Here is a 23,816-nt window from a genome sequence, read left to right on the forward strand (position 1 = left end):
CTCTACGCTATGCGCAGATGTCTATCGCTACAATACTCAGCAGGCAATGGGTACTATTTAGCAAACCCTAGGCTCGCTCAATATGTCTGGCAACTCGTACAAATGCGAGAATGGTGAGAATTGTTAGATTTTGTTCAAGCATACAGCGAAGCTCATCGATCTAATTAAGTGCCGAACCCTCCATCGAATGTGTCGATCCATCCAAGCAATCTCAATGTACATGTACGTGTACGAATGGCATCGTGTTTAGCCAGACTCTTTCTCTCGATGCTTCCACCATCCCTTCCGATGGGACCTGTCAAGCGGATAGAGATCGGTGTCTCAAGCGCCAGCAGCAACTGAACACAGAAATCGAAGAGGAAAGGGAACAATGCGCAGCCCAGTTAAACGAAGCAACGCAGACGCACATACAACGCGAGAAGGAGTTGTTGGAAAAACAGCATGAGCTTCGTACCCAGCTGAAACTGCACCAGCCTCCAACCTGGACATACCATGGGTGCTACATCGACAATTTATCTCGGGCGATAGGTGGCAATGGGTTCTCTTTGGATACACATCTTACAGTCGACAACTGCAAGAGGTTATGTCGTGGAAGCAAATACGCTGCAATGCAGTATGGAACGCACTGCTTGTGTGGTAATAAATTTAGATTTCCAGTCACCAAGGTTTCTGATTCAGAATGCAACGTTAATTGTGCAGGGAACAGTAAAGAGAAGTGTGGAGCAACTTTAAGGAACACAGTGTATATTAGCGACATTTGAATAACTACTGCTTACATTATTAAGCAGAAGCAGGAAAGGGACTCATGCTGGTTGGTGTTAGCGCAGGGCCGGCCAGGCAGTAGTATACATACGGGCAACTACCCACTTTTCATCTGTAGCAACAATTCAATAAACGAGCCTCTACAAATTTTCTCTCTCCTTTATCACAAATACTGATATTGAACCACGGAATATGCATAACAGGTCACGATGGTTGACGGACTCAGTATACGTGTACTTTCCTGTACTCCCAGCTTCTCACAATCTTCCAATGCGTACTAATTACCCCGACTACGTGTAATTTACTACACAACACGTTTCAGCACCATAGTTTCGCGGTACCAAGCAAGCATATAGTTAATAGCCTCAGAGAAGTATAGATCAGAACCCCGTGTAACATTATCTGTAGGCTCTCTACCTTCTATTCTTGGTTAAGAAGAGAATCTTCCTTGTTACTTGTAATAGTAGTAGAGATGTCATATATTAAAGATAATAAGTATATATTTTAATAGAGCTAATAGTGCTATATTGGCTAAACTATTGTACGTACTGACCACATACAGTATTAGCTGGAAACAATCAATGCATTAGCTACTAACATTAACTATCCGCCATATGACTATAGGCTACCCGTCTTTGCGGTACAATGGCTTAGTCTATGGCCTCTTGCATATATCTTCATCAGCCGTGCATAGACCGTTTCCTGTTTTATGACCAAGAGGGGCGCAGTCAAAAATACACCAGCATTCAAAACTATCTGTGCCTGGGACACCCTGTCAGGAGAAGTTAGTATTGATTCGGGGAGAGAATAAACTGGGAATAGAAATGCCACTTACACGAGCACAAGAATCCAGTAAGTCGTTCTCAGGGTTATAATATAGGCATTTGCACAATGAGGGACAATCACGTGGCTAAGCCTTTATTAGCATCTGTGCATCATTAGTGCAAAAAGTAAATTTCTCACAATAATCCAGCATTCGTCGTTGCCATTGCCGCACTCGAGGGTGTGCCTGGTTGAGGTAAAACACCCCTGATCGCCGGGTGGAGGACACTGGCTGTTGTCGCACTGGAAATCGTTAGCATTCGGATTCGAGAAGCACTGGGTGCTGTTGTGGATCTCCACTTACCCCACGTTTTCCGAAGATTGGGTCCCTTGGTTTTACTTGCGGTATCACTTTTGCAGGCACCTTCTTAACCAGGTAACCTGCTGAAGCCATACCCAGAAGGGAGGAAGAGAAGACTATTACACTTGCGAGCTTCATGGCTGGAGTGTCGATAACGAGTGGATCGCTGATGATGGGATTAGTTATTAGAGCTGTAATTGGACTGGTTGGATTTGGGATAGCCGCGAAAGGGCAAGGAACGAGTGCTAGAGCCTGAGGATCGTCCTGGTGGAGCGAGTCCAGATGGTGACCAAGAGAAGCTTGACGTGCTTAGCCCTATATATATACATCTTCCACAGAGCGAAACAAAAAAGTATGCAGCCCTTCACACGGTATTTCTTACGCCCGTAAAGGCACCGAAATTGCGGTGTCTGGTGTCCACGATGTGTGAATGGTCAAACTGTATGGAAATCTGCAAAATCCGTGGTCTGATGCGCTGTGATTTTCTTGGTAAGACTATACTCGATGCTCTTCGTCCAAAAATCGCTAGAAGGATCTGACTGTACTGATGGTCGATCAACTGAAAGTAAAGTTTCGTTCTATCAATGTCGCTGTGCTGACACGAGTATATGTGGAGCGCAAGGCTACTAGTGAAAACTATGCGGCCATTCGGAAATTAGACTTGTAAGCCACTTTCTTATACCGACACTGTGTATCCGTATGACTGCATTTCCTCTTGTATGTACTTATGTACATGTCAGGGGCTGTTCGATCCATTTCAAACACTCTTTTTTGTGCTCTCGAAATTTCACGCATTTGTTTTGGAACATTTGTGCTCCATGCACCATTTTTTCTACGCATGGGATGGAGAGACGCAAAATTAAAAATGATGTGAGCCAGATGAAGGTTATCACGTCAACCGTTGAAAGTAGAAAAGTCTCATTCTTACAGTTGAACACGACGTAGTCGAGGCATGAGGACTTGACAATTAAGAACATGTTCATATGAAGTTAGCAGGACCTATTCGTCATGAGGATACAGCTAGGACGAAATGCGCATAAGTTGTTGGTACATCTCAACATGGCTGGCCTTGGCAAGGCTTTCTACTATCATGTAACTGATGAAAGTCCCATAAGGCTTCGAAGGAAAAGGGTTTATGCAGTCGAGGGCTACAACTATCTGTGACATGCTACATACAGCTGATGAAAGCAATGCTATGTGGTACAAAAGCTTTACTAATGATGCTAGCCAAATTTAACAAATCAAACAAGTGTCACAGTGGCTATTTTATTGCCCTGGGCTTTACACCCCACAGTGGCTTGTCTGTATGCTACTGAACCTGCTCAATTTGAAAGAACATTTTCTTGCTACCATGTCATCATTCACTGTACTGTCGACCATGCTACGTTGTCACACTTTTGACCTATAGAATCTATTCCATAGAGTGAGCTATCTAGCGAGACTCTTAATTGCTCATTGCCGGCATAGTTGATTTCAGTTTGTCGTGATAACTCCCACTGGACAAAGCTGTTGATAAAAGCATGCACAAATAGGGATGGGAATTAAAAAACAGTGCTGAGCTGAGGAAGCTCCCGTCAGCGGTGTGAGGTTCAGGTCATCCCTGAAATTGTGTCGATTGGGTCGGTCGCCTTTATCTAGTTTGGGCAGCTTGCTACCCTATTGTACGTACTGTGTATACTCTATGCATACTGTTGAAAATATTTCGATAGCTCAAGAAAGTCTTTGAACAATGGTGCAGACTCGCTTTTAAAAAGCTTTGTTTTCATAGAGACAACAGCCCGTGTAATTATAGCGCTAGCAAACAAGGAGGAAGGCTCTTAGGATGAACGGCTTTTCTGCATGTAGCTACCGCATGCTGGCGTATCTGCTCACCTTCGTTAAGTTTGCCTATATCCTCATAGAGGCTGTGTAGGTTACTGAAAAAAGTAGTTGCCTTTATAAAACCCCGCTCTTGCGCTTTCATGTAGATATCTCGCACATCTGCTCAGCTTGCTCAACCTTGTCTAACCTCTCGTAGAGCCTGCCTAAGTTATTGACTGCGTTAAGTGTTGATGTATCCTCTGGACCAATCTCCTTCTCTAAGCCTTCAACTGCTCTTTGGTAAATTGCTTCTGCCTCTCCATACTTGCGTTGTGCTTGAAGTACTGATCCAAGACTAACAAAGATGCTGAGCGTTTTTGGGTGTTCTGACGCAAGTGTCTTCTCGTATCCTTCGAGCGCTTCTCGGTACATCTCTTCTGCCTTTTCATGCTTGTTGCCGCCGCTAAGCACTTCGGCAAAATTGTACATACTCCCCAGCGTGTAGCGAAGCTCGTGACCAAGCACCTTGTTTTGCATCTCCACTGCTATCTCATACCCCCTCTTTGATTCTTTGAAGTCGTTATTGAATGCTGTTGTGCACAGTTCGTTTGATGAGTAGACATCAGCGCCCGCATCAAGTAGCAGCCTTGCTACCTGCTCATGACCTCCAAATGAAGCAGCTTGGAGTGCGCTGCCGTATTGTTCACTCTGAGCGTTGACGTTAGCGCCCGCATCAAGTAGAAGCATTACTTCCTGCTTGTGGCCTTGGATTGAAGCGGCGTAGAGTGTGTTACTATGGCTCGAATTGGGAGCAGGAAAGTTCTGGTGCCTTCTTAGATAGTGTTTGAGTAGTGCATTAGTACGCAGAAACAGTTGACCACAGTATTCGCAACGACCATGAGTAACATCTCCGTGGTTATGGCGAAAATATCGAGTGATATTTCCTTTCCCATCTTTGTTCGATTTGAACTGCGCGCCGCAGTGAAGGCAGAACAAAGGTCCAGCAGGTATCGAGGGCGTCGAAGCGGAAGGGTCGGGCACCATCTTGGCCGTGTGGGACCCCATACTTGATAACTCAGCAGGGTTTTCTCCATCCAGCTCTTCCTCACTGTCTTCAACTACACCTGACAAGTCCGCTTCCCTATGAGACAGTTAGTGTATATATGCCATATGCAAGTATTGAAGCGGTACTGACATCCCAAGCCAGTAAGCCTCAGCTAGCATGTACTGCATTCATCTGTCCTTACCGCTGGATTCATCCACAAAATAGTTGTTTCCAACCCGTAAAAAATAATCTTCTTGGGAACGATCCTGCATTGTTGGCTTTGCTCTATCCTCGAGGACTTTTCGGTCGAAATCATGCAACTGGAGCGAAGCCCGATATTCCGCCGCCTTGGGTGCTCAAGTAGCACTCAAAATGAGCTCCTTACCTTCGTGATTGTAGAAAATTAATACACCTTGGCTTTGATCAAAGGTTGAAATTACATGTTCAGCCCATCCTGCTATGTCGTGTTTGAATGCATTTCCCTCTTTATCTTTGACAATCTTCACGGCGTGACCCATGTCGAACAAGCCGGCAGAATTTTCTAGCGCATTCGTTTGATCTGCATGCCAGGGAAGCGATCACAAAGAAAAGTCATGAACGTGTTGTGGGACGTGTTCGATTAAATCTGTAGAGTTCTTAGGCCCCTCAGAATCACATCGCGGACAGTTCGTGATCCTCATGATATTGATTTCGAAAGTTGACAAGAACTCCTCAAGATCGGCTTCGACTTCATCGGGGTGCTTGGTCATCAGACGATGGGTCATATTAGATATGAACTCGAACATCAGGGGATCATCTTCGCAACAAGGACACTGCTTTAGCCTTGCGGCAGCGCTTGAAGGCGCAAGCGACGAGAGTAGCAACCACTCACCGATACGTTCTGACTTGACTAGCCTTTTTCAGCGCCAGAGCCAATATCCGTAGATATGGGGACTGAATGGTGTTCTAAGTTTAAATAAATCCTTCCAATGTCAAAGCTTTTTTAAATACTGCCACGCACGTGGGTGAATCAGTTGCCTGGAGCATTTCAGCCCAGATTACCACATTCTCATATTCGAAAACAAAAGTAGAAGAGCTTACTACGAGACGGATAGTTCTGCTATGCTGGAGCCCACTGCATTGCTTGGTATGGCAATGCGCATACTACTACCCCGCATTGCGCTCCACTATCCACCTTGATTCAATGGAACAGGACCCGACCGAATCAGAGCCACTATACTTGCCAAAGGAAGTAATTTTTGAATACAGCTAATGGGCAGGGGTGCGTGCTGTGAATTTTGGATATTATTCAAGCCATTCTTAGATCTACAAATGCTCGTAGATTTGCCGGTAGGATCCGGGCTGACAGCAATGCAGTCAGATTCTCAAGGATATTAAGCTTCTCAGGACGCAGTTTTCTTATAATCTTGTACAGCCTAAGGCAATCTCAGAAGAGTGTGTGTGGAAGATAGGGTGGGGGCAGGGTAGTTTGAAGTAGTAGCATCAAATAGCCTTGTGGCTTCTTGTTACATTGGGCGGGCTTACTGAGACAAGGGCATAAGAATCTATGACCTAAAAAGGCTGTGAACAAGACAAAAATCTGCATGTCGTCGCGTGCGGTTGATGTTTGTACTCGCACAAGTGTCATTATTATCGCTTAATACCAGTACAGTGAAGCCTAAATTGACTAATTAGCTACGAAGACGCTAGTTCATCACGGGAATGAAGTGACGCCCAGGCATTGCGCTGTGACCATATAGATTTTTATTGTTATGTAGAAATGCGTGAAAAGATGGAACAAAAAAAGACATGAGATACTCATTAGTAGGGAATTTGACCTCGGTTTCTTCGGACCTATCAATTGCTTGACAAGTAGAAATACCAGCCACTATGTCACTAAAACATCAGTCACAGGATATTTCTTATTTCGGTTTGAAGGTATTATATAGGATTGCTAGTACGTAAAGAGTAGAGAGCACCCTTATACCGGCAGTTGAACCTGGCCCCCATCTCTGATTCCTTCAAGCAACGGTGCTCTTTGCTATAAGCGGCATGCACGCCCTCTAAACGCAACCCCACATGCTACCTCAACTTATTTAGTGCATCCGCTGCATCCGCACTCCTTGCAGCCTCCGATGCTGCAAGCCTGGTTACGGTTGCAGTCATTGCCCGAGCCGCACGAAATCCACTGGCCACTGCCACCATTGTGAGCAGTCCAGCACCAGTTACCACTGCCACATTCCTTCCAGCACCAACCCTTAGCAGAGCAGCCATAGCTGTTTGCTGCCTGGCATTCACGCTTGATGAGGTTTCCGCTTCGGAGACTGCGTGGGTTGCGAGAGCTGGTACCCACGAGCTGAACGTCAGAACGTTCAACGTCGGCATGGCTTGGGCGATTTGCGGAGAGATCGAGCACAGCCTCACCCACAACGGGGGCGGCTTGCTTTGCCGTGGCTCCAAGAGCAAGGAGGAAGGGAACGAAAGTGGTGAACTTCATTGTTGACTAAGGGTGTGTTAGAAGATGAATACGAGTGTATGGAGATAGGCTTAAAGACTTGCTTGAAATTGGTTGAAAAATGACTTTCACTTTCAAAATGTTCGTTGGTGTGTGCGAGTGACTGTTGATCTTAGGCTGATGGTTGCTTTCTGGATGCTTTTCAAATTGGAGGAGAATGGTCCGCCTTTTATACATCAAATCTACACTTGGGGGCTATGTTACTTGCTACCTTTCTTTGGGGGCTTCTCGGGACATGTTTCTCGAAAGGGCCAATTCGAACATCAGTATCCTGAACATTTGGTACGCTTGAGGAAGAAGTAAATTAGGTTTCTGCGTTAGACCCCGAGCGACGAATCAAATGCTGATTCTCTTGTTCCAACATGTGGATCTCATATTCCTGGTGTAGGATCTCAGCACTGACTGTATATCCAAGACGTTCCTGATAACAGATGCCCGTACAAATCGCCTATAGGGTTTTAGTGCCATGGGGTAGTATACCCCACAAATAGCTACCTGCCTTCCAGATAGCCCGCCTTGCAGATGGTCGCCTAACGACCGTCATATGGTTGCAGTCAAGGCATAGCGAGTGGCTCAGCATGTCAAGAAGCTCACGATGCTAAGACCCCGCACAGCTTTGACTGTTACCTGACTACTAAAAACAATGCCACAACATCTAAGTGACCTATCCAGTGCAAAAGAGGCTTGGTTGAAGCTCAAGCTGAGTTCGATGTAAGGATCTGCGCTCCGTGCAGCAAACACTAACTATATCGGTTCTTAGGATTCGACCCTGAATCGTGGCCAAGATCGCCAAGTCTCAGGCCGCCGCTAATCTACGGGTTCGGTCGGTCCGCAAATTTAGCCGTTCGTATCTCGCATCTAGCCATTTAGGCCGCAAACCTGGAGTTCAGATTATGTAACACACGGGGTTGGAGTAAAGATCTTTGCTTCTTTAGTCTCGGTCCTGACCAAGACGAGATAGCTGAAAGCAGTCACCTGTGAGGTTACGTGACATTTCTGGTTGACAAGAGTTATAGCATTTAACCGTGAAGACGATTATCTCACGAGCTAAACGCGAAGGCTCTTTACACTGTTCAACAGGCAGGCTAGTTCACATCTTCCTGAATTCATTATCTATGTTTTTCCGCGGCTGCAATGCTCACATATGTCTCTCTGCTTTACACAACTCCATGTTATAACAACTAAGGTACCCTTGGTGATCTTTGAGTAACAATGAATACCGCTCACGTCAACGCTTGGTATGCAGTACCACCTTAAGTCTAATATGGTTTCCTCAACCAAAATCGTACAACGACACATGAAGCATGACGTACATTGCCTTGGTTACAGATGAGCTGAGAAGATAGTAGTTGCCTCGGATTGGCACAGAGCTATCATGTTTGCTTGCAATGCTAGTACTCTCTCAGCCCCATTGCTCTTTCAGCTGCGCCATTCTCCCATAGTTCCTCCTTATCTAATTTCCTTCTACTATTCCCACACTTTTACTTTCTTTGTACAATTAACATTAGCTAAGTGAACTTGTTCGCAACCTCGAAATCTCACGCTTTACATTGGATTCAATCAACATTGTCCTGATCAACGTCATGAACAAACAACCTAGATGATCTTATGCTCGTCAGCGTAAAGGACTACAGCTATCTAGAACCTCACATGGCCAGCAGCGATGCACCTACTTCCTGCAGCTACCATATCATCGGTTTTGAAGGTTATGCTTTCGATGATCAGACAAGCATTTGGATTAGAATGGATACGCCCTGACGGTTCTGGTTTGGATCCTCCTCACTCGACATGACCCTTTTGATGTCGGTAGCGTTTTCAATAATGGTTGCTCCTTTTATTGTCGCCATGATACGCTTCCGGACGGCTGCACCTGTTGTGGCACGCTATAGTGTGGCTTTTCATGTAGCTTGCCATACTCCACCTGGGGAAAACGTGATTCTTCGATCTCTGAAATGCAATAGGAACCAACAGGTTACGGTATAGATGCATTTGAGCACTGGGCATTCTCTAAAGGGCTTGTAATCCCACCATAGAAGGGAAGGCCCTACGGGGGGAGGACCTTGGCTTGATTATACTTAATCCAACATCATACGTGGGATGAAGAGCGACAATCGTTATGTTAGGCTGTGTTATTTAATTTCACTGTCATTGGTTTATTGATGGTCAACCTTGCGATCCAGAACAAGTAACCCAAGACGAAAGCTTATCTGATAGAGGTGTGCATAGAATAAATGCTTGAGCACTTGACATTTCCAGATGGGAGGGAACCCACCAAGTTGCCTTGGCTTGATAAAGTCGCGGCCTATCAAAACATGCTAAACATATTACGGATGTACAATTCTTTATCTTACTCTTTCACGAGTGAGTGCTACTGCTGCAATTCTGTAAGAAGCAGGTGTGCACGAAAAGCGTAATAGAAAAGCTAAGAAATCGTAATCTTTGTACTTGCTAACGTGAATTTGTCAGCTTAGATCCACTACAAACGTTGCCCACTAAAGCGAATTATTTTGGCGCCATTCAAACAAAGAGATAATGGTGTTCATTTAATGAACAATTGAGTCCTATTTTACACCTGAAGTAAGCCTCGCGGCATATTTACGCTCATTATGCATGGAGTCGGTGCGACGATCCCTTTTGAACAAGAAGCGGGCACTGGATTACAGTAGTAGTATCTAGAAAGGCATCGTACTACGCTTTAGGTTTTGATCGTGCAGGTTCACGCTCGCTTGGCTTTTTTTCCAATTTCATCACGTTACATTCCCTGAAATGAGATTTAAGTTTGAGTGGTCATACTATGGTGTAGTATCACGTGACTAGCTCGTAGTATATATTGCGATTTTCTTTCGTACGTAGATAGGCACCTTCTTCAATCAATCCTTCACAGTGGTTACCGTTCAGCTTATTGTATCTACTCGATTGCGGGTCGCCCCTCTGATCTTTGGAACTCGATCACGTATCGTGCCGTGGTGGGGGTTAGGCACTGGTCGCCCGCTATCTATGAATTGTCTGATAAGCGGAAACAGTAACTGCTTCATTACTAAGCTTTCTGCCATAACAACCGTCATTTTTCCGTCCTGGGTAGGGGCAGCGTGGAGTTGCGTTTCTTTTCTGGGATATATTGGCCTTCTAGTGATAGCCACGAATATCGCAATCATGTATTGTGTAGTAAGCGCTGTATTGATTTCAGCTTGCTTCAGCTTACTTCAACCCTTTTCTATCTCTCAATGTCCCTTCAAAGCCCACAACAGGGTATTGGTGGCGATTACTGTCTTGGAGCAGCATCGCGGCGCTTAATCATCAACGCTGAACGGCCTTCCGTTGTCATCAACACAGTTCTCAAAGTGATGTGGCTTGCGACGTCACCTTGTTACTGTATGATCTGCTGTGTGGCTACGCTGAGCACAGCCCCCACCATGTGCGAGATTCTCAATCGACCATGATTGATTGGAGCGTCAAATATTTGCCTCATTTTAGCCGCGTTCATCGATGGTGGCTGTATGCTTGTGACACCCAATGCACTTGCAACTGCTGCCTGTCAGCCTGGTCCTTGAAGCGAGACTGAAAAGTCCACTCTCTCCCCTAGCATACAGTTGCAATTCGGAAATCATCTCTACATTTCCATCAAATGAACGATACAGCCCTGAAAGATTTTCTGACGCCGATCGGCGATGGCTCCTCGTGGGCAGCAAAGTGTGTACGCCGCCTCCTCGAGGCTGAAAACCTCACGGAAATAGCCGAGGGTCTTGTCGCACAGAATGGTCAAAAGCCCGTGGAACGCATCAAGGACGTTTGGAATGCCTGGGGTATTGATATGGAGACTTGTCATGCGTACTGCGCCAGGCAGAACTTTCCTATGGTATTGTCACCCTTACCCGCACAGTTAAACGGATTTATCGGTTTATGGATTTACTACCGATAATCTGAGTTTTGAAATCCCTGCTGTATTTTTTCAACGCTAAACTTAGCAGGTCTTTGATTTTCCAATCTTCACATCCGGTGTAACAAACTATCTCTTACCTTGGCTCGGTCTGACAGCGCAACTACCCTATGAAACTGGTTCCATATCCGGTAACTTTGAAAGTTTCTGCCTCGCGGTCGGAAGTCCCATGTTGTCTACCTTCTCTCTGATGTCGACAGCTCTCAATGCGCATTCCACATCGATAACGTTCACAGCCAAATTTGGTAATGGCAAAACTACATCGCATTTGAGAGAGGCAGTAGATTCGGCTGAGTACTTCCTTTGCAACTCTCAGCAGTCTCCGATCAGAATCAAAGAGGATCAGTTCCGACAACTGTTTGATGAGGATACAGAGCGGTTGCGTGACCGATGGCTACCTCTCGAAGAGCGCATCCGCAAGACTCGCAGGCAGTACACATTCTCCCTCATTGCTCAAACCTTTTTTGCAGTCATTGCCTGGGTTTTGACTATTGTTGGATCGTACGTGACATCGCTTGGTCAGCATTCCGAAGCTCTTCTGCTATCCTCAGGCACCCTTTGGACGTGGTTAGTTCCGGTAGTCTTGGGTTGGATGGCTGCTGGGACACAATCACGAAAGGACACAGTGCGAGAAGCGATCCAAGGCGAGATATTAAGTGGAGCATCTGCCCCAATAAAAGCACTAGAAGCGGAGTCTGGTTTCATAAACCCGCCCATGAGGCAATTGCCTCAGGCCTTGTGGAGTAAAGTGCAAGGGGATGAAGCATGCCAGGGTCCCGCTTACAACTATGCGCGTATATTGACGTACCCAAAGCTACGAGACAGAATTGTCGACGAGTTCGAAAGAAGGCGCAGTTTTCCAGAGGCGCAGGCAGCTCAGGCAGACCATTCTGAGCCTGTACAACAAGTTCAGCGAAATAACACGACCCAGCTAGAAGCCGGCTCATCTCAGAATGTTGATGAGCCATACATGACTTGGAAGGATGTCAAAGAGAGCTCCGATTGGAAATGGAACTTCATAATCTCTAATGCTATCGCCGTATTTCTTCAGTGGGGCGTCACTGGGTCCGCCATTGTCATATCATACCTGACTGAGGTGCGTGGTCTCGGATGTCGCTCTGGGAGTTATCTACTGTACGGCATCCTCGCTACCTGCGCCCACGTTCTCTTACTGATATCCGTTTTCCTTTCGCATCACGTAATGCTCATATATCAGACGGAGCGACGGAACGGAGCAACAGGTGCAGTGCAAGAAGTTCCCCGCAGTCCCCAGATCAAGTGGATTGGTAGACTCGCCGTGCTTATGCGGCTCTTTGGTAAATCCATTGCCATTATCAATGCTACCTGGATTATCTTGAGTTCTGTATTCGAGCTTATTGGTTTCTACGAAAGCTGCTGGTGCACCGGAACCGTATTGGGGCTGGGTAACAGGGCTTGGGTTGTACTCTTTGTTAGTGGTGATAAGATGAGAGATGACGCTGAGGCCTCCTGGATCGGTGGACTTGCTATGAGCTTATTCACAATGATCTTTACGTATATTCTCACAAAGTCTTACTCTCAAAGTAAATTGTAAAAACATCTAATCCTTTAAACAAAGTTGCATAATAGTACGCAGAATAACTTGTTCACTTTTGCTATGTCGCTGTATCTCATGTGATTCAATGTCAATTTCAGCCCAGCATCGATAGAAATTATAATAATGAGTCGCCAAAGTATTGCAAGAAATATTGATAACTAAGACACTAACTATTGAGGAGGGAATGAAATCCGTGTAGAAATCTAGAAATAACAGAATTAGAAGTGACAAAGATTTTAAGATGGATGTATTTGCATGCTAATCTCATTACAGTTAACTTAAATGATGCTCTTTTGCTAAATTAAGCATCTAAATGGATCAGTCGTTATTAAACATATTGTTGGGTTGATAAGCACGTGACTCTACCAGATGACTAGATCACTCTTAAAGCTTGTAACATCCTATCAGCTCTGTCCAAGATTGAGATTAGAGAAGTATCAGCATCCAACCCCGTGTAAGATAGGCTTAGCACCTAGCAGAAGAGATTGTGGCAGTGCATGTGACGATCCCCAGTTCAGCTCCACCAAGCCACCACGTTCCCAGAAAGGTATAGTCTACCGCTTGGCAGTAATTTGAAGCTGCACAGTACATAAGTGTGACCGCACTGCAGGTGCGCCTTGCTTGATTTGGGGTTGCTACGCCACATGTTGGGTGGGGGCGGCGCGATGCCACCTCAATTTACCACTTAAATTCACCATGAAGTTCCTGTCAGAATCTTTCTTCTACCAGGCTCTCAAACATGCCATAGGTGACTAATCATTGACTCAACTACATCCTCCTAGCATCAGTATTGCACACCGCCATGGTCACTTCAACCACGGGTGCAGATGAAAAGCCATGCCCTTTTGCTCTTCCAAGTACTGACGTGGAGGGACTGGGGGTAAGTAATTCTTGTTGGCAGGCTGAATACTCTTTTCTAAAGTCTATATTGCAGGTCATCATTGCCTTCCTACTCCCTGCATACGTATGCTGGGTTGTCATAGTAGCGTTCTACATGCTGGGACTCATCCCCGATGTCTTGAACAACTTCGATGAGTGCTTCCTTGGCGTTAGGATTCGGCCTTCGAATCGCTGGGGTGAAATTCTTTGCAAAGGGGTCCTTGTTGCTGGCACTCAGCAGCTTGTCATGGGCATTGCAATACTATCCTCTGGCTTTGCGGGTGTGGCACATATGGTCCTCATGGATTTCCATGTCATGACATATCTTGCATGGACATCGTCTATCATGCATATGTCTACTTTGACCTTCCTCCCTTCAGACTTTCGGGAGTCCCTCCGATTTCGCGCTCTGCGAGTATCCAGCATGTTAATTTTGCTGATCATGCTATGTATCGCAATATTTCCAACCACGAATTTCACATGGGATGATTACATCAAACTCGGCGGCAACTGTCAGAGTGCCTCATATTGTCCGATGCTAAACGACACAGTCTCGTCTCTGTGGCATGTGGCAGCTCAATCGAACGGTCGTGGAAGACTCAGTACCCAGGGCGTGGTGTCCTACTTCCTACTTATCGGCAGTTCCATCTGGAAAGTTGTAACGTTATTCCACAACGTGCGGGAAGGCTCACGCCGTTTCCTGCGCCAGCCTATATTCTACTTGGAACGCATGATATGTCGTTTCCTCCAGAAAAGAGGCAAGACCGACTTCCGTTATTGTACTTTCGTTGGCTTCTACATTTTCTTCCTGGCTATACTCGACTTTGCTGGCTCTTTTGCTTTCTACCTTTGGATCGTGCTCACTTGCCTTGGATGGGCTACCTTTCAACTATTTTTTCCTCGTATGCAGGCTCTCCCCTCTTGTGTTAGAGTACAACTGGATGAGTGGAACTTTGGACAAATTCTCCCATTAATGCTTCTCTTGCTTCCACTTTACAGTGTTGCTGAATATTACTTTGGTAAGTGAAACCCATCTACAAGAGACTGAGTGAGATTGACAGTGCATTAGTTACTCTTAGCAAGCTAGACATGGACAGCAGCCCTGGGCAGCAAAGAGCTAATGACGGTCGACATACAATTCCACAAAAAGCAATCTCGGAGCTTTTTCTCAGCCTCAGTGCAAGCCAAGCACAATCTCAACCAAGCTCGACTGATCCTAAAATATATGCCGCCATATACGATACCAGTTATTTCCGAATGATGCTAGCCTTTCTGACTTTGGCTGTTGTGGCGACAACCGCTGGCTTCTTTGCACAAACCACTGTAGCTTTTGTAGGCCCAGCCGCGCCCTATGGCTTTTGGACCTCCAACTGGCGTTTGGCTCCTGCTTTTGTTTCTGCCTGTCTCGCTCTCATAGTCTTATTTTTTGCAGCCTTCATTGGTTCCTTTTTTAGTAAAAGATTGTCTCAATAGCGAGTTATGGACCCTTCTGCAAACCAGCATACATCAGTTTTAATAGCAACGGATAAATGACGGCGTAAGCATTAATACAAATGTCTTGGCCTTCTGTCTAAAAGTTACTGTCTACTAAGAGTAAACATAAGCGCACTAAACTCAGGGATTAAGGCACGGGTTGCAAGAGACCAAACATTGAGCCGCAGCTTGCAAACGAATACGCAGCAAGATGCAGCAATAGATGGAACGTCTGCACATACACGGACAATTAATGCTAAGAGGCGATTAGGCATTCACATCCTTGGTGAAAGGTTACAAGTCTAGTCCTTCTATGGCATTGGCTGCATGATAACCGCCCCATAGTCCCTAGCCGAGGCGGGTATCCCAGGACCTGAAGCCGCCAGCGCAGCCGCTAAGAATGCCACAGTATAGAAAGAAGGCAACAATGGACGCCAACCAACGGACGCACTTGCGAAGCTACACGCACTGAAGCCGACCTCTCAAAAAAAGCAAGATATGAAAGGATAGAGATTGGATGGCTAAAGGCCTATCTGGTTACACCAACTCAAACATGACTCAAGTGAGAGTTTTCTACCGGCAAAGGGAGCAAGCAGCACTGTGAATTGCGGGAAATGCTTGAGGGTGCTTTTGCAAGACCACTGCCTCTAGATAAACAGACCCCCTCTTGTTAACTTTAGGTACAGTGAAGATAGTAGTTATGCGTCATTACAGTAGTTCAACATACTCAAAGCTGCTTGTTATCTTGGACGTAATAGACTAGTGCGGTGCACGAGCAAACCTTTTTGCCTCTGCTACTACAGCAGCCGTTGGGCCGAAAAACTTTGTTATAGTTAAAAGTACGAATAGTGACCACCATGTCACTGAGCTGTCTACTTTAACATTTTCTAGGTTTCTGTATCGATTTAAAACCTTCTGATATTGAGTTTCTGTTTGAAGGTAGTTGAGATAGTAGCTGATGTTTCATCTCCCTTGTAAAACTAGTCCCTCCATGAATTGGTCGCGCTCCGGTCTTCGGGCAGCATATCGGCGTTCATGCTAACGATGGCTGGCTTGGTGATATGTTAAGTTTGCTTTTCATACCAATTGGCTTATGCAATCAACTTTTCCTACTCCTCAATTGAGTGCGCTTCTGCTCTCCAAACACACCAACTCATTGCTCAAACCTTCAACGGTTTCGCTTATAATGTTCATATGTGTGGCAGCTAGCATCTTCCTCTCGCACGACAACAGCGACGTATGCCACACAGGTAGTTCGATGAGGGCCTTGGGGTGCAGCTTGCGCGCAACTAATTAGCATTAAAGCAGCATATTGGCGACGCAATTATGGCGCTCAAAGATGTTGCTAACTAGTCTCTGCGCGACGAGATTGGGGGTTTTCCAGTATCATTGAGAAACATGCAATTGAGATATTCAACGTGTAGATACAGGATCTGCATATAATTATTTAACCAAGAAATGAACTATGAGGTCTTTATTCGCCTCGCTTTCGTTATTTGTTCCCTTTACGCAACCACCTGATCAAGACGATGCGAGCCCATCTTCCTTGGGGGAACATGAGCTGCAAAAAGCATATCAATCTCACGATTTGTACGTCCCTTGAGTTCTGGGACATAGATCCATGCACAAACAGTAGCGATAGCGGCAAGGCCACCAAACACAAAGCCGACCTTACCTTTCAGATTTCCCTCGTCCGGATTAACCATGTATGGAATGGCGATATTCATAATAATTCCAAGAATTGATTGAGTGGCGGTGGCAAGAGCAGTAGTGTGGGCTCGGAGTCCCATCGACGACGTCTCTCCGAGAAGTACGAATGCCATGGCACCGATGGTCATAAAGTATAAAAAGGCGTAGATGACGGTACAAGAAGCCTGTACCCACTTTGAAGGGCCGGTTGGAATAACGTCCATGATTCCAATCAACAGTAAAAGGGTAGTGAGTGCAGACATGCCACCAATGAACACTTTACGTCGACCATACGTATTGACCACGAACCAGCTGGTAATGTTGCCTGCTACACCGCAAGCTGTAACGCCAACACCGAGATCAAAAGATCGACTGGTGTCTAAACCAGCAAGTTGGAAGAAGTATGTCGAGAAACCGAGTACGAAAACGATGCCAACGAAATGTTGGCAAGCAAAAACACCAGTTGAGATGCAACTCCGAAGCAAATTGGTGCCTCGGAAGCAATCGAGGAGCCTAGACTCTTTCTGGTCTTCCTCTTCTGAGATTGTGGTTTTAAGTGCTGCAAGTTTGTACTCCACATTGGTATCCTTGCCCCAGAGTGTCTGTAACGCACGGAGGGCCTCGGTGTCTTTTCCTTTTCTGGCTAGGTACCATGGCGATTCTGGCGCGAAAGGCAACCCGCATATGAGGAAGAGACAGAAAAACAGCTGGATAGCAAAGGGTGCAGCATATGCCCAGCGGTCAGTCCTTTCACCAAACGCCTTTACGACAGCGTTCGAGAGAAGCTGTCCGATAGCTATTCCGAGATTGATTCCGGCCGTTGAGATGCCTCGAAGGACGACGGGAGCAATCTCACCACAAACAAGTGGTCCAATGGTGAGATAGAATCCAAGTCCAACACCAAGAATGAGCTTCGATGCGAGAAAGGCGCCCTTGTTTGGGGAAAACATCTCTCCAAAGGCACCTCCAGTACACAGGATAACACCACACACCAGTGCTATACGGCGACCCCATTTGTCCGCAAGTGTACTGCATGCAAAGCCACCGAATAGCATGCCGACCGAGCTGATCATGTTGAAGGCAGTCTGCCAGCTGGCTGGCAATATTGCTTCACCGTCGAGAACGTATCCGAAATCTTTTCGAAAGGAGGCAACGGAAATCATGGCTCCATTGATTTGAGCATCAAACCCCCTCCCTGGTAGTCAGCAACTTGATTCATAGTACTCTTGCTTTCCTCTCACCATCCGACAGCACACATCGACCAGAAAAAGGACCATCCAACAAGGGCGGGGTGCTTCTTGAAGACTTGTCCCAAAGTAAGCTGGTGCTCATTGATATTGTCAGCAGTGACTGCTTGAGCAGTCTTGTTGTTTTCTCCAATGATTTCCTCGTGGTAGGTGGTAGATGCAGGCTTTTCCATACTGGAAGCAAGACGAGGTGTGTGTTATGGTGATAACGACGAGCTGTAGGCAAGCGCAATGAGCATCTTCAGCGGCAGTCAGGTAAGTAGTATATATAGAGACATCACTGCTGTAGATGAGACTTGAGAGTATAAGGTCACATAAAGCAAACAAGCTAACCACCTTGTCGGGTACGGCAGTTCTGGCCGACCCCATGGATTGGAACCGAAGCTGGGGAAATGCGGAGGGCGATACTCCGCGATGTACATGGCCGTGCTTTAGGCGTTAGACCATATCTAGTTTTAGACTGTGACTGTTATGGGTAAGGCCCTGCACGTAATAGGTAACAATAATCGTACGTTCAGCTTGGTGGGCCTTCCCCTCACGTTGTCTAGGTGATTGACTAGTGGAAATCTTCTGCGCACGTGCCAGCCCAAACGGCCCAGAAGATCTTAGGAGCGACATTCCGCGACACATTTCCTGTAACCAAGCAACGCCTCGATTTTTCTGCGATCGCCAACAACCGATATGAGCTCATCTCATCAGCAGTCCACAACTGGCTCAGTCCCCATACCTTCCGTTGCGACAGCCCAGAAAAGACCTGCCCCACGTGGATCCGCCTCATATCCCCGCAAGCGCGCAGTCAAGGCATGCCAGGTCTGCCGGTCGCGAAAAACTAAATGCGACAACGCGAAGCCAGCATGCTCATTTTGCGTCAAAGTCGGAGCAACTTGTGTTCAGACACCGGTTGACCTATCCTGCTTTGATCCGGCCAGTCTGCACATCTTACAGCGACTCGATGATCTGGAACAGCTTGTTCGCGAAGGTAATACTCATACCTTCGACCAGGCCGTCACCATACCAAACCAGTTGAGCGAAAGCTTGGATCCAGCTCAAATGCTGCCATGCCCTATCGATTCAATTCTAGAATGGAAAAGCTTGAGAGAACTGCTACCACGACCACAAAATGGTCCGGCATTTCCGTGCATCAAAAAGTCGGCGCATATGACAACATCCCCGCCACTATCGGCACTAGATGAGTTTGAGCCTCACCGGGTTCGATCTTTACTTGACAATTTCTTCAATTTTGTTCATGTGAAAAACCCTGTTCTTAATGAAAAAGAGACAAGAAGAACTGTGAATCGGATTTGCCTTCACGGAATTGACTGGTCGCCAGATGCTTGTCTTTCGTTGTTGATTTGTGCACTCGGTACGATAGCCACTCCCCTCGATGGCGGGTATGTGCATCATGATTCAGATGCTTATATGAATGCCGAGTCTTTCTTCTTAGCTGCAAAGAAAAGATTGGGGTTGATTTTGGGCACATCAAGCATCATTGAAGCACAATGCATGTTCCTTGCAGTACGTAAGTACTTTGCGGAGTTTGATACGAAAGAGACACTAACACAGCCCAGGGGGTATACAGCATGTGTAAGCCGTCTTACTATATGCCATATCGGAAACTTGCATCTAACACTTCCTAACTAGGCACTTTTGATAGAATGACAGCTTGGCGTTACTTCATGCAATCCTTAGCTTGCTGCCAGACCTTCCAATCGCTGATAGGGTTTAGGCGAGAGTATGGAGAGCAGCTGGATGAGGCCGGCCGTCGGTCAGCAGCTGCGGAGCAAGCAATATACTGGTCTGCTTGGAAGTCAGAGCGCGAGGTCAACGAAGATCTCAACTTGCCTGGTTTTTTATTTTCCGAACTTGACGCTGGATATCCGCCATTATTCCCTACACCACCGAGCCACAATAGCGACATTGCGACATCACATGACTCTGAGACAGAGACGCGCGAACACACATCTTGGTATTTCTACCTTTCTGAGATATCCTTACTGCGTCTCCGGCATCGCATGGCCAAAGAGATCAAGGAATCGACACCTCAAGTCGGCCAGAGTCATATCAACAGCCTTGCTCTCGAAGTCGCCGACCGTGAAGCGCAAGTCTCCGATTGGGTTTGCGCATTACCTCAAAGCATGTCTATGAACAACCCACCCGAGGAAGACGAGGTATGTCGATTTGTTCTTCGCGGGCATCTTATCAACGTTTGGGAAATTATTTACTGGCCGTTCGTTGAATGCGCCGTAAATTCAAACATTACAATGGAGGATGAGCCATTGTTGAGGGAACTTGCAATGAAGGGCCTGCAAATTCACATGGAACGCATTCGTGTCAATCGTCCTGGATTCGCGCACAGGCATCATGGCACCTTTTACCTAATCAAGTCTTGTACTCAGAGTGCGCTCATTCTCCTGGCTGCAGCGAGAAGCCGCAATTTTGTAACGGACGAGGTTGAGACTCCGCTCCACGTTCCCATTGGGTGGCAGAATGCTGTAGAAGAAGTCATTCAGTTGTTGGAGGCTTGGGAACAGGAGTCAGCAGATCTATCCACTATGGCCAATACTCTCCGCCTCATGTATCGGAATTATCAAGGAAGGACCTAAGCTCAGCAGCTTAGCCACATTGGTCATTCCTGGTCAGAGGTTGCATCGCGGAATATCGCTCTTATCTGTGCTCCACACGATCTCGCTAAACAATACTAACCATTTCGAAATCCTGACTCGGGAACCACCAACCTTACCAAATCAGCTACTCATCCGCTAGTACCGTGCCTGCAGTCCGATCAGGTTGACCTTACTGTATTAGGACGATCCTCCACACTTCCACACCTGCGGAGTGTCGGACTTTGCATCCATGGCCTCGTCCTATGAGGTTACAATGCTTTTTACTTGTCCTTGACATGCCGAGTGCTTTGTGTTCTTTTAAGAGACTTAAACATCTAGTCGCCATTCTGTATCCAACCGTCTTTTTCCACTCAAGCTCATATTGTAGCCAACCTACTAATTCGAATACCCTCCTTTCATAATGGCAATTCAAACATCAAATCCACCTCTTCAGCCTCTGCGCACATCGGGCAATGCAATTGTCAATGCTGCTGGGCAGCGCGTTGTGCTCAAGGGAACAGCTCTCGGTGGATATTTGAACATGGAGAACTTCATCACTGGCTATTCTGGTCATGAACATGAGCACAGGGCAGCACTTACTTCAGTGCTAGGCAAAGAAAAGGCACAGTTCTTCTTCGACCGCCTACTGCACCATTTCTTCACAGAAGCTGATGCAGAATTCTTCGCATCTCTTGGTATGAACTGCATTCGCATCCCGTTCAACTACCGCCACTTCATTGACGACCAAAACCCAACGCACTTCAAGAAGAAGGGGTTCGAGCTGCTTGACAGCGCCGTCAATATTTGCGCAAAATACCATTTGTATGTTGTCCTCGACCTTCACGCTGTCCCGGGAGGCCAGAATCAGGACTGGCACTGCGACAGTGGTCTGAACAAGGCATTGTTTTGGGACTTTCGCGTCTTCCAAGACCAAGCTATAGAGCTATGGAAAGCCATTGCTGCACACTACAATGGAAACCCTGTCGTCTGTGGTTATAATCTCCTGAACGAGCCAGCGGATCCTCAGCACGTTCGCTTGATCTCGTGGTATGAGCGTGCAGAAAAAGAGATCCGAGCTATAGACCCTGAGACGATGCTTTTTATCGACGGCAACACATATGCAATGGACTTTACCTACTTCCAGAATGTGCTTCCTAACTCTGTCTACGCATGCCACGATTATGCAATGTTCGGTTTTCCAATTCCGGGTCAGCCTCTCTATAACGGTAGCGAAGAGCACAAGACCAAACTCAAACGACAATTCGACCGGAAGGTATTCTTCATGCGAGAAAAGAATGTTCCTATCTGGAATGGTGAATTTGGTCCAGTCTATGCAAATGAGCATACCGATCCAGAGGCAACAGAAATCAACAGTGCGCGTTACCACATGCTGCAAGATCAGCTCAAAATCTACGCGCAGGATCAAGTGAGTTGGAGTATCTGGCTCTACAAAGATATCGGTTATCAAGGCATGACGTATGTCAGCCCAGACACGCCATACATGAAGCTCATCGCGCCCTTTGTTACCAAAAAACAAAAGCTTGCCCTTGACTTTTGGGGCATCGTTGACAAGGATGGCGTCAAAGACGTATACGAGCCATTCATTGCAGGTCTAAAGAAGATGATCCCGGAGCATTTGCAAAAGAAGATGTACCCTAACACCTGGACGTTCGATAGGCAGGTCGAAAGAGCCGTCCGAGAAGGTCTCATGAGTGAGTATCTTGGTTGGGAATTTGCTGAATTATTCAAGGGTAAGACGGAGGAAGATTTGGAGGAGCTGGCAAAGAGTTTTGCTTTCGAAAACTGCATCAAGCGTGATGGTTTGAACATGATCTTGCAAGAAGATGGCCGTAAGACACTAGCGCCTTGAATTTGAGAACAGTAAGAAGCATTGATAAGAGAATTGATGCGTTTTTGTGAACTTTACATCCATCCGGCCATGTAGGTCATGTCGACAGAAAGATGAGACTATTGTCAAATGTTGAAGTATTGCGCCTATTGATTCGCTCTCCGTCTTTTTCTAGCTAAGCATATGAGATCCACGAACAAGAGCTACTTTTCTCCTTCGCTGCGATACTGCTGGAATTGATTGAGGCAGTGCTATTTGCCTAAATAAAAGCCGCGTCATTGCATATCGACCTCGCGGGTCATTGGTGGCTCTTGTTTTGTACAAAGGCCATTGCTCAGTGGGCTCTATTGCAAGGTTGCACGACTTCGAGATTTACGAGATCTCATTGTGGACCTTGTTCAGATGCAGTACGGCCAAGAGATCATGGGAAGAGATGCTCGAAGAGATAGGGAAATCGGATTAATCCTTGCTATACGATGTTTGCAACTGTAGACCCTACATAGCAACATCTACTCTAAAACAATGTGCTCTGTTCGACTTTTCTGGACAGCTCTCCAGACGTTGCCCAAGAGCACTCCAAATATCCCACAGCACTCCATGTCATATTTCTGTTCCAAAGCCTCCAGGCTATCGTCTAAGACAAAACTTGGGTCCATAAACAGCTGCTATAGCGTAATATCTCCTTTGGGCCATGAATTGTCTCTAACGTTGTGGAGCGAAATCTCGAAAACCAATAGAAAGCAAGTGAGTCTGCATTGTGTCAGCCAGTCCTTACGCATGAAGCAGATGTTTAGGCGGACGAAAAACATCGCAAGAGCACTGAATGTCATGAGGATCGCCATTGAATACGAGCCATGGCTCGCAGCAGCACATTTCGCCGTAGCAATGAAGGCTGCATACCAAAACGGTACTAGGACTATGTCTGTCTTCTGGCGATTTTGAGCGCCACTGTGCCGATCTTCCGGATGCGTGTATAAGTTGGTCTGAGTAGGTAGAGCTTTTTTACTGTCTGCCCAGCCCATTGCTGCCCAGATTGCAGTGCAAGGCGACAAGAACAGAATGAAGAAAGCCGTGAAGGCATCGCGCGCTGTGCTGTCTTTATCATCCTCCATTGGACCCAACATGTAATGAGCGAGTGGCGCTTGCAATACCACCAACAAAAACTGCGTCAACCGAAGCAGACTGTGCGTTCTTGCGAACCACACGGGCGAGATAGTAAAGTTGACCCACAGCTTCATGTTGAGTACGCTATGTCGACTGTTCTGCACGGCTGGAAATTCCGAGTGCTAGGAAGGTGTCTAGGCCATTTCAAGAAGCGATAGCGAATGGAGCGTTTCTG

The 23,816-nt window shown here is 46.4% G+C and overlaps 9 protein-coding genes across 9 annotated transcripts; 5 read left to right on the forward strand and 4 right to left on the reverse strand.

Annotated features, from left to right (window-relative positions):
* Positions 1-82: 82 nt before the first annotated feature.
* PSV08DRAFT_244935 (WSC domain-containing protein) lies at positions 83-761 on the forward strand (the record flags this gene model as incomplete). Its single annotated transcript, XM_066092324.1, has 3 exons — positions 83-113; positions 170-222; positions 255-761. 3 exons carry the CDS (start codon positions 83-85, stop codon positions 759-761), a joined length of 591 nt encoding a protein of 196 aa, XP_065949609.1.
* Positions 762-1,417: 656 nt separating this feature from the next.
* Positions 1,418-2,023, reverse strand: PSV08DRAFT_244936 (uncharacterized protein; the record flags this gene model as incomplete). The annotated part of the gene is made up of 4 exons (XM_014222018.2): positions 1,418-1,534; positions 1,598-1,672; positions 1,726-1,827; positions 1,889-2,023. 4 exons carry the CDS (start codon positions 2,021-2,023, stop codon positions 1,418-1,420), a joined length of 429 nt encoding a protein of 142 aa, XP_014077493.2.
* A 1,821-nt stretch (positions 2,024-3,844) lies between these two features.
* PSV08DRAFT_173279 (uncharacterized protein) lies at positions 3,845-4,432 on the reverse strand (the record flags this gene model as incomplete). The annotated part of the gene is made up of 1 exon (XM_014222019.2): positions 3,845-4,432. The coding sequence occupies one exon, from the start codon at positions 4,430-4,432 to the stop codon at positions 3,845-3,847; it is 588 nt and encodes a 195-aa protein (XP_014077494.2).
* Positions 4,433-6,637: 2,205 nt separating this feature from the next.
* On the reverse strand, positions 6,638-7,347 carry PSV08DRAFT_399881 (uncharacterized protein). Its single transcript, XM_014222021.1, has 2 exons — positions 7,269-7,347; positions 6,638-7,212 (listed from the first exon to the last, which is right to left on the reverse strand). The coding sequence occupies exon 2, from the start codon at positions 7,204-7,206 to the stop codon at positions 6,802-6,804; it is 405 nt and encodes a 134-aa protein (XP_014077496.1). The 5' UTR covers positions 7,207-7,212; positions 7,269-7,347; the 3' UTR covers positions 6,638-6,801.
* A 3,483-nt stretch (positions 7,348-10,830) lies between these two features.
* PSV08DRAFT_218113 (uncharacterized protein) lies at positions 10,831-12,734 on the forward strand (the record flags this gene model as incomplete). The annotated part of the gene is made up of 2 exons (XM_014222022.1): positions 10,831-11,080; positions 11,190-12,734. Exons 1-2 carry the CDS (start codon positions 10,850-10,852, stop codon positions 12,732-12,734), a joined length of 1,776 nt encoding a protein of 591 aa, XP_014077497.1. The 5' UTR covers positions 10,831-10,849.
* A 787-nt stretch (positions 12,735-13,521) lies between these two features.
* PSV08DRAFT_218114 (uncharacterized protein) lies at positions 13,522-15,503 on the forward strand (the record flags this gene model as incomplete). The annotated part of the gene is made up of 4 exons (XM_014222023.1): positions 13,522-13,617; positions 13,672-14,635; positions 14,686-14,948; positions 15,435-15,503. The coding sequence occupies exons 1-4, from the start codon at positions 13,540-13,542 to the stop codon at positions 15,501-15,503; spliced, it is 1,374 nt and encodes a 457-aa protein (XP_014077498.1). The 5' UTR covers positions 13,522-13,539.
* Positions 15,504-16,594: 1,091 nt separating this feature from the next.
* PSV08DRAFT_244941 (general substrate transporter) lies at positions 16,595-18,198 on the reverse strand (the record flags this gene model as incomplete). The annotated part of the gene is made up of 2 exons (XM_014222024.1): positions 16,595-17,969; positions 18,020-18,198. The coding sequence occupies 2 exons, from the start codon at positions 18,196-18,198 to the stop codon at positions 16,595-16,597; spliced, it is 1,554 nt and encodes a 517-aa protein (XP_014077499.1).
* A 508-nt stretch (positions 18,199-18,706) lies between these two features.
* Positions 18,707-20,664, forward strand: PSV08DRAFT_197379 (uncharacterized protein; the record flags this gene model as incomplete). Its single annotated transcript, XM_014222025.2, has 3 exons — positions 18,707-19,540; positions 19,594-19,609; positions 19,667-20,664. The coding sequence occupies 3 exons, from the start codon at positions 18,707-18,709 to the stop codon at positions 20,626-20,628; spliced, it is 1,812 nt and encodes a 603-aa protein (XP_014077500.1). The 3' UTR covers positions 20,629-20,664.
* A 385-nt stretch (positions 20,665-21,049) lies between these two features.
* On the forward strand, positions 21,050-22,498 carry PSV08DRAFT_173097 (glycoside hydrolase; the record flags this gene model as incomplete). Its single annotated transcript, XM_014222026.1, has 1 exon — positions 21,050-22,498. The coding sequence occupies one exon, from the start codon at positions 21,050-21,052 to the stop codon at positions 22,496-22,498; it is 1,449 nt and encodes a 482-aa protein (XP_014077501.1).
* Between the last annotated feature and the right edge of the window lie 1,318 nt (positions 22,499-23,816).

Source organism: Bipolaris maydis (genome assembly GCF_028858645.1).
Source record: "Bipolaris maydis strain C4 unplaced genomic scaffold PSV08scaffold_3, whole genome shotgun sequence".
In the NCBI taxonomy this organism is placed as follows: domain Eukaryota; kingdom Fungi; phylum Ascomycota; class Dothideomycetes; order Pleosporales; family Pleosporaceae; genus Bipolaris; species Bipolaris maydis.

Coding starts and splice junctions, on each gene's coding strand:
- PSV08DRAFT_399881 (XM_014222021.1), bottom strand. CDS start 7,206: ATGAAGTTCACCACTTTCGTTCCCTTCCTCCTTGCTCTTGGAGCCACG.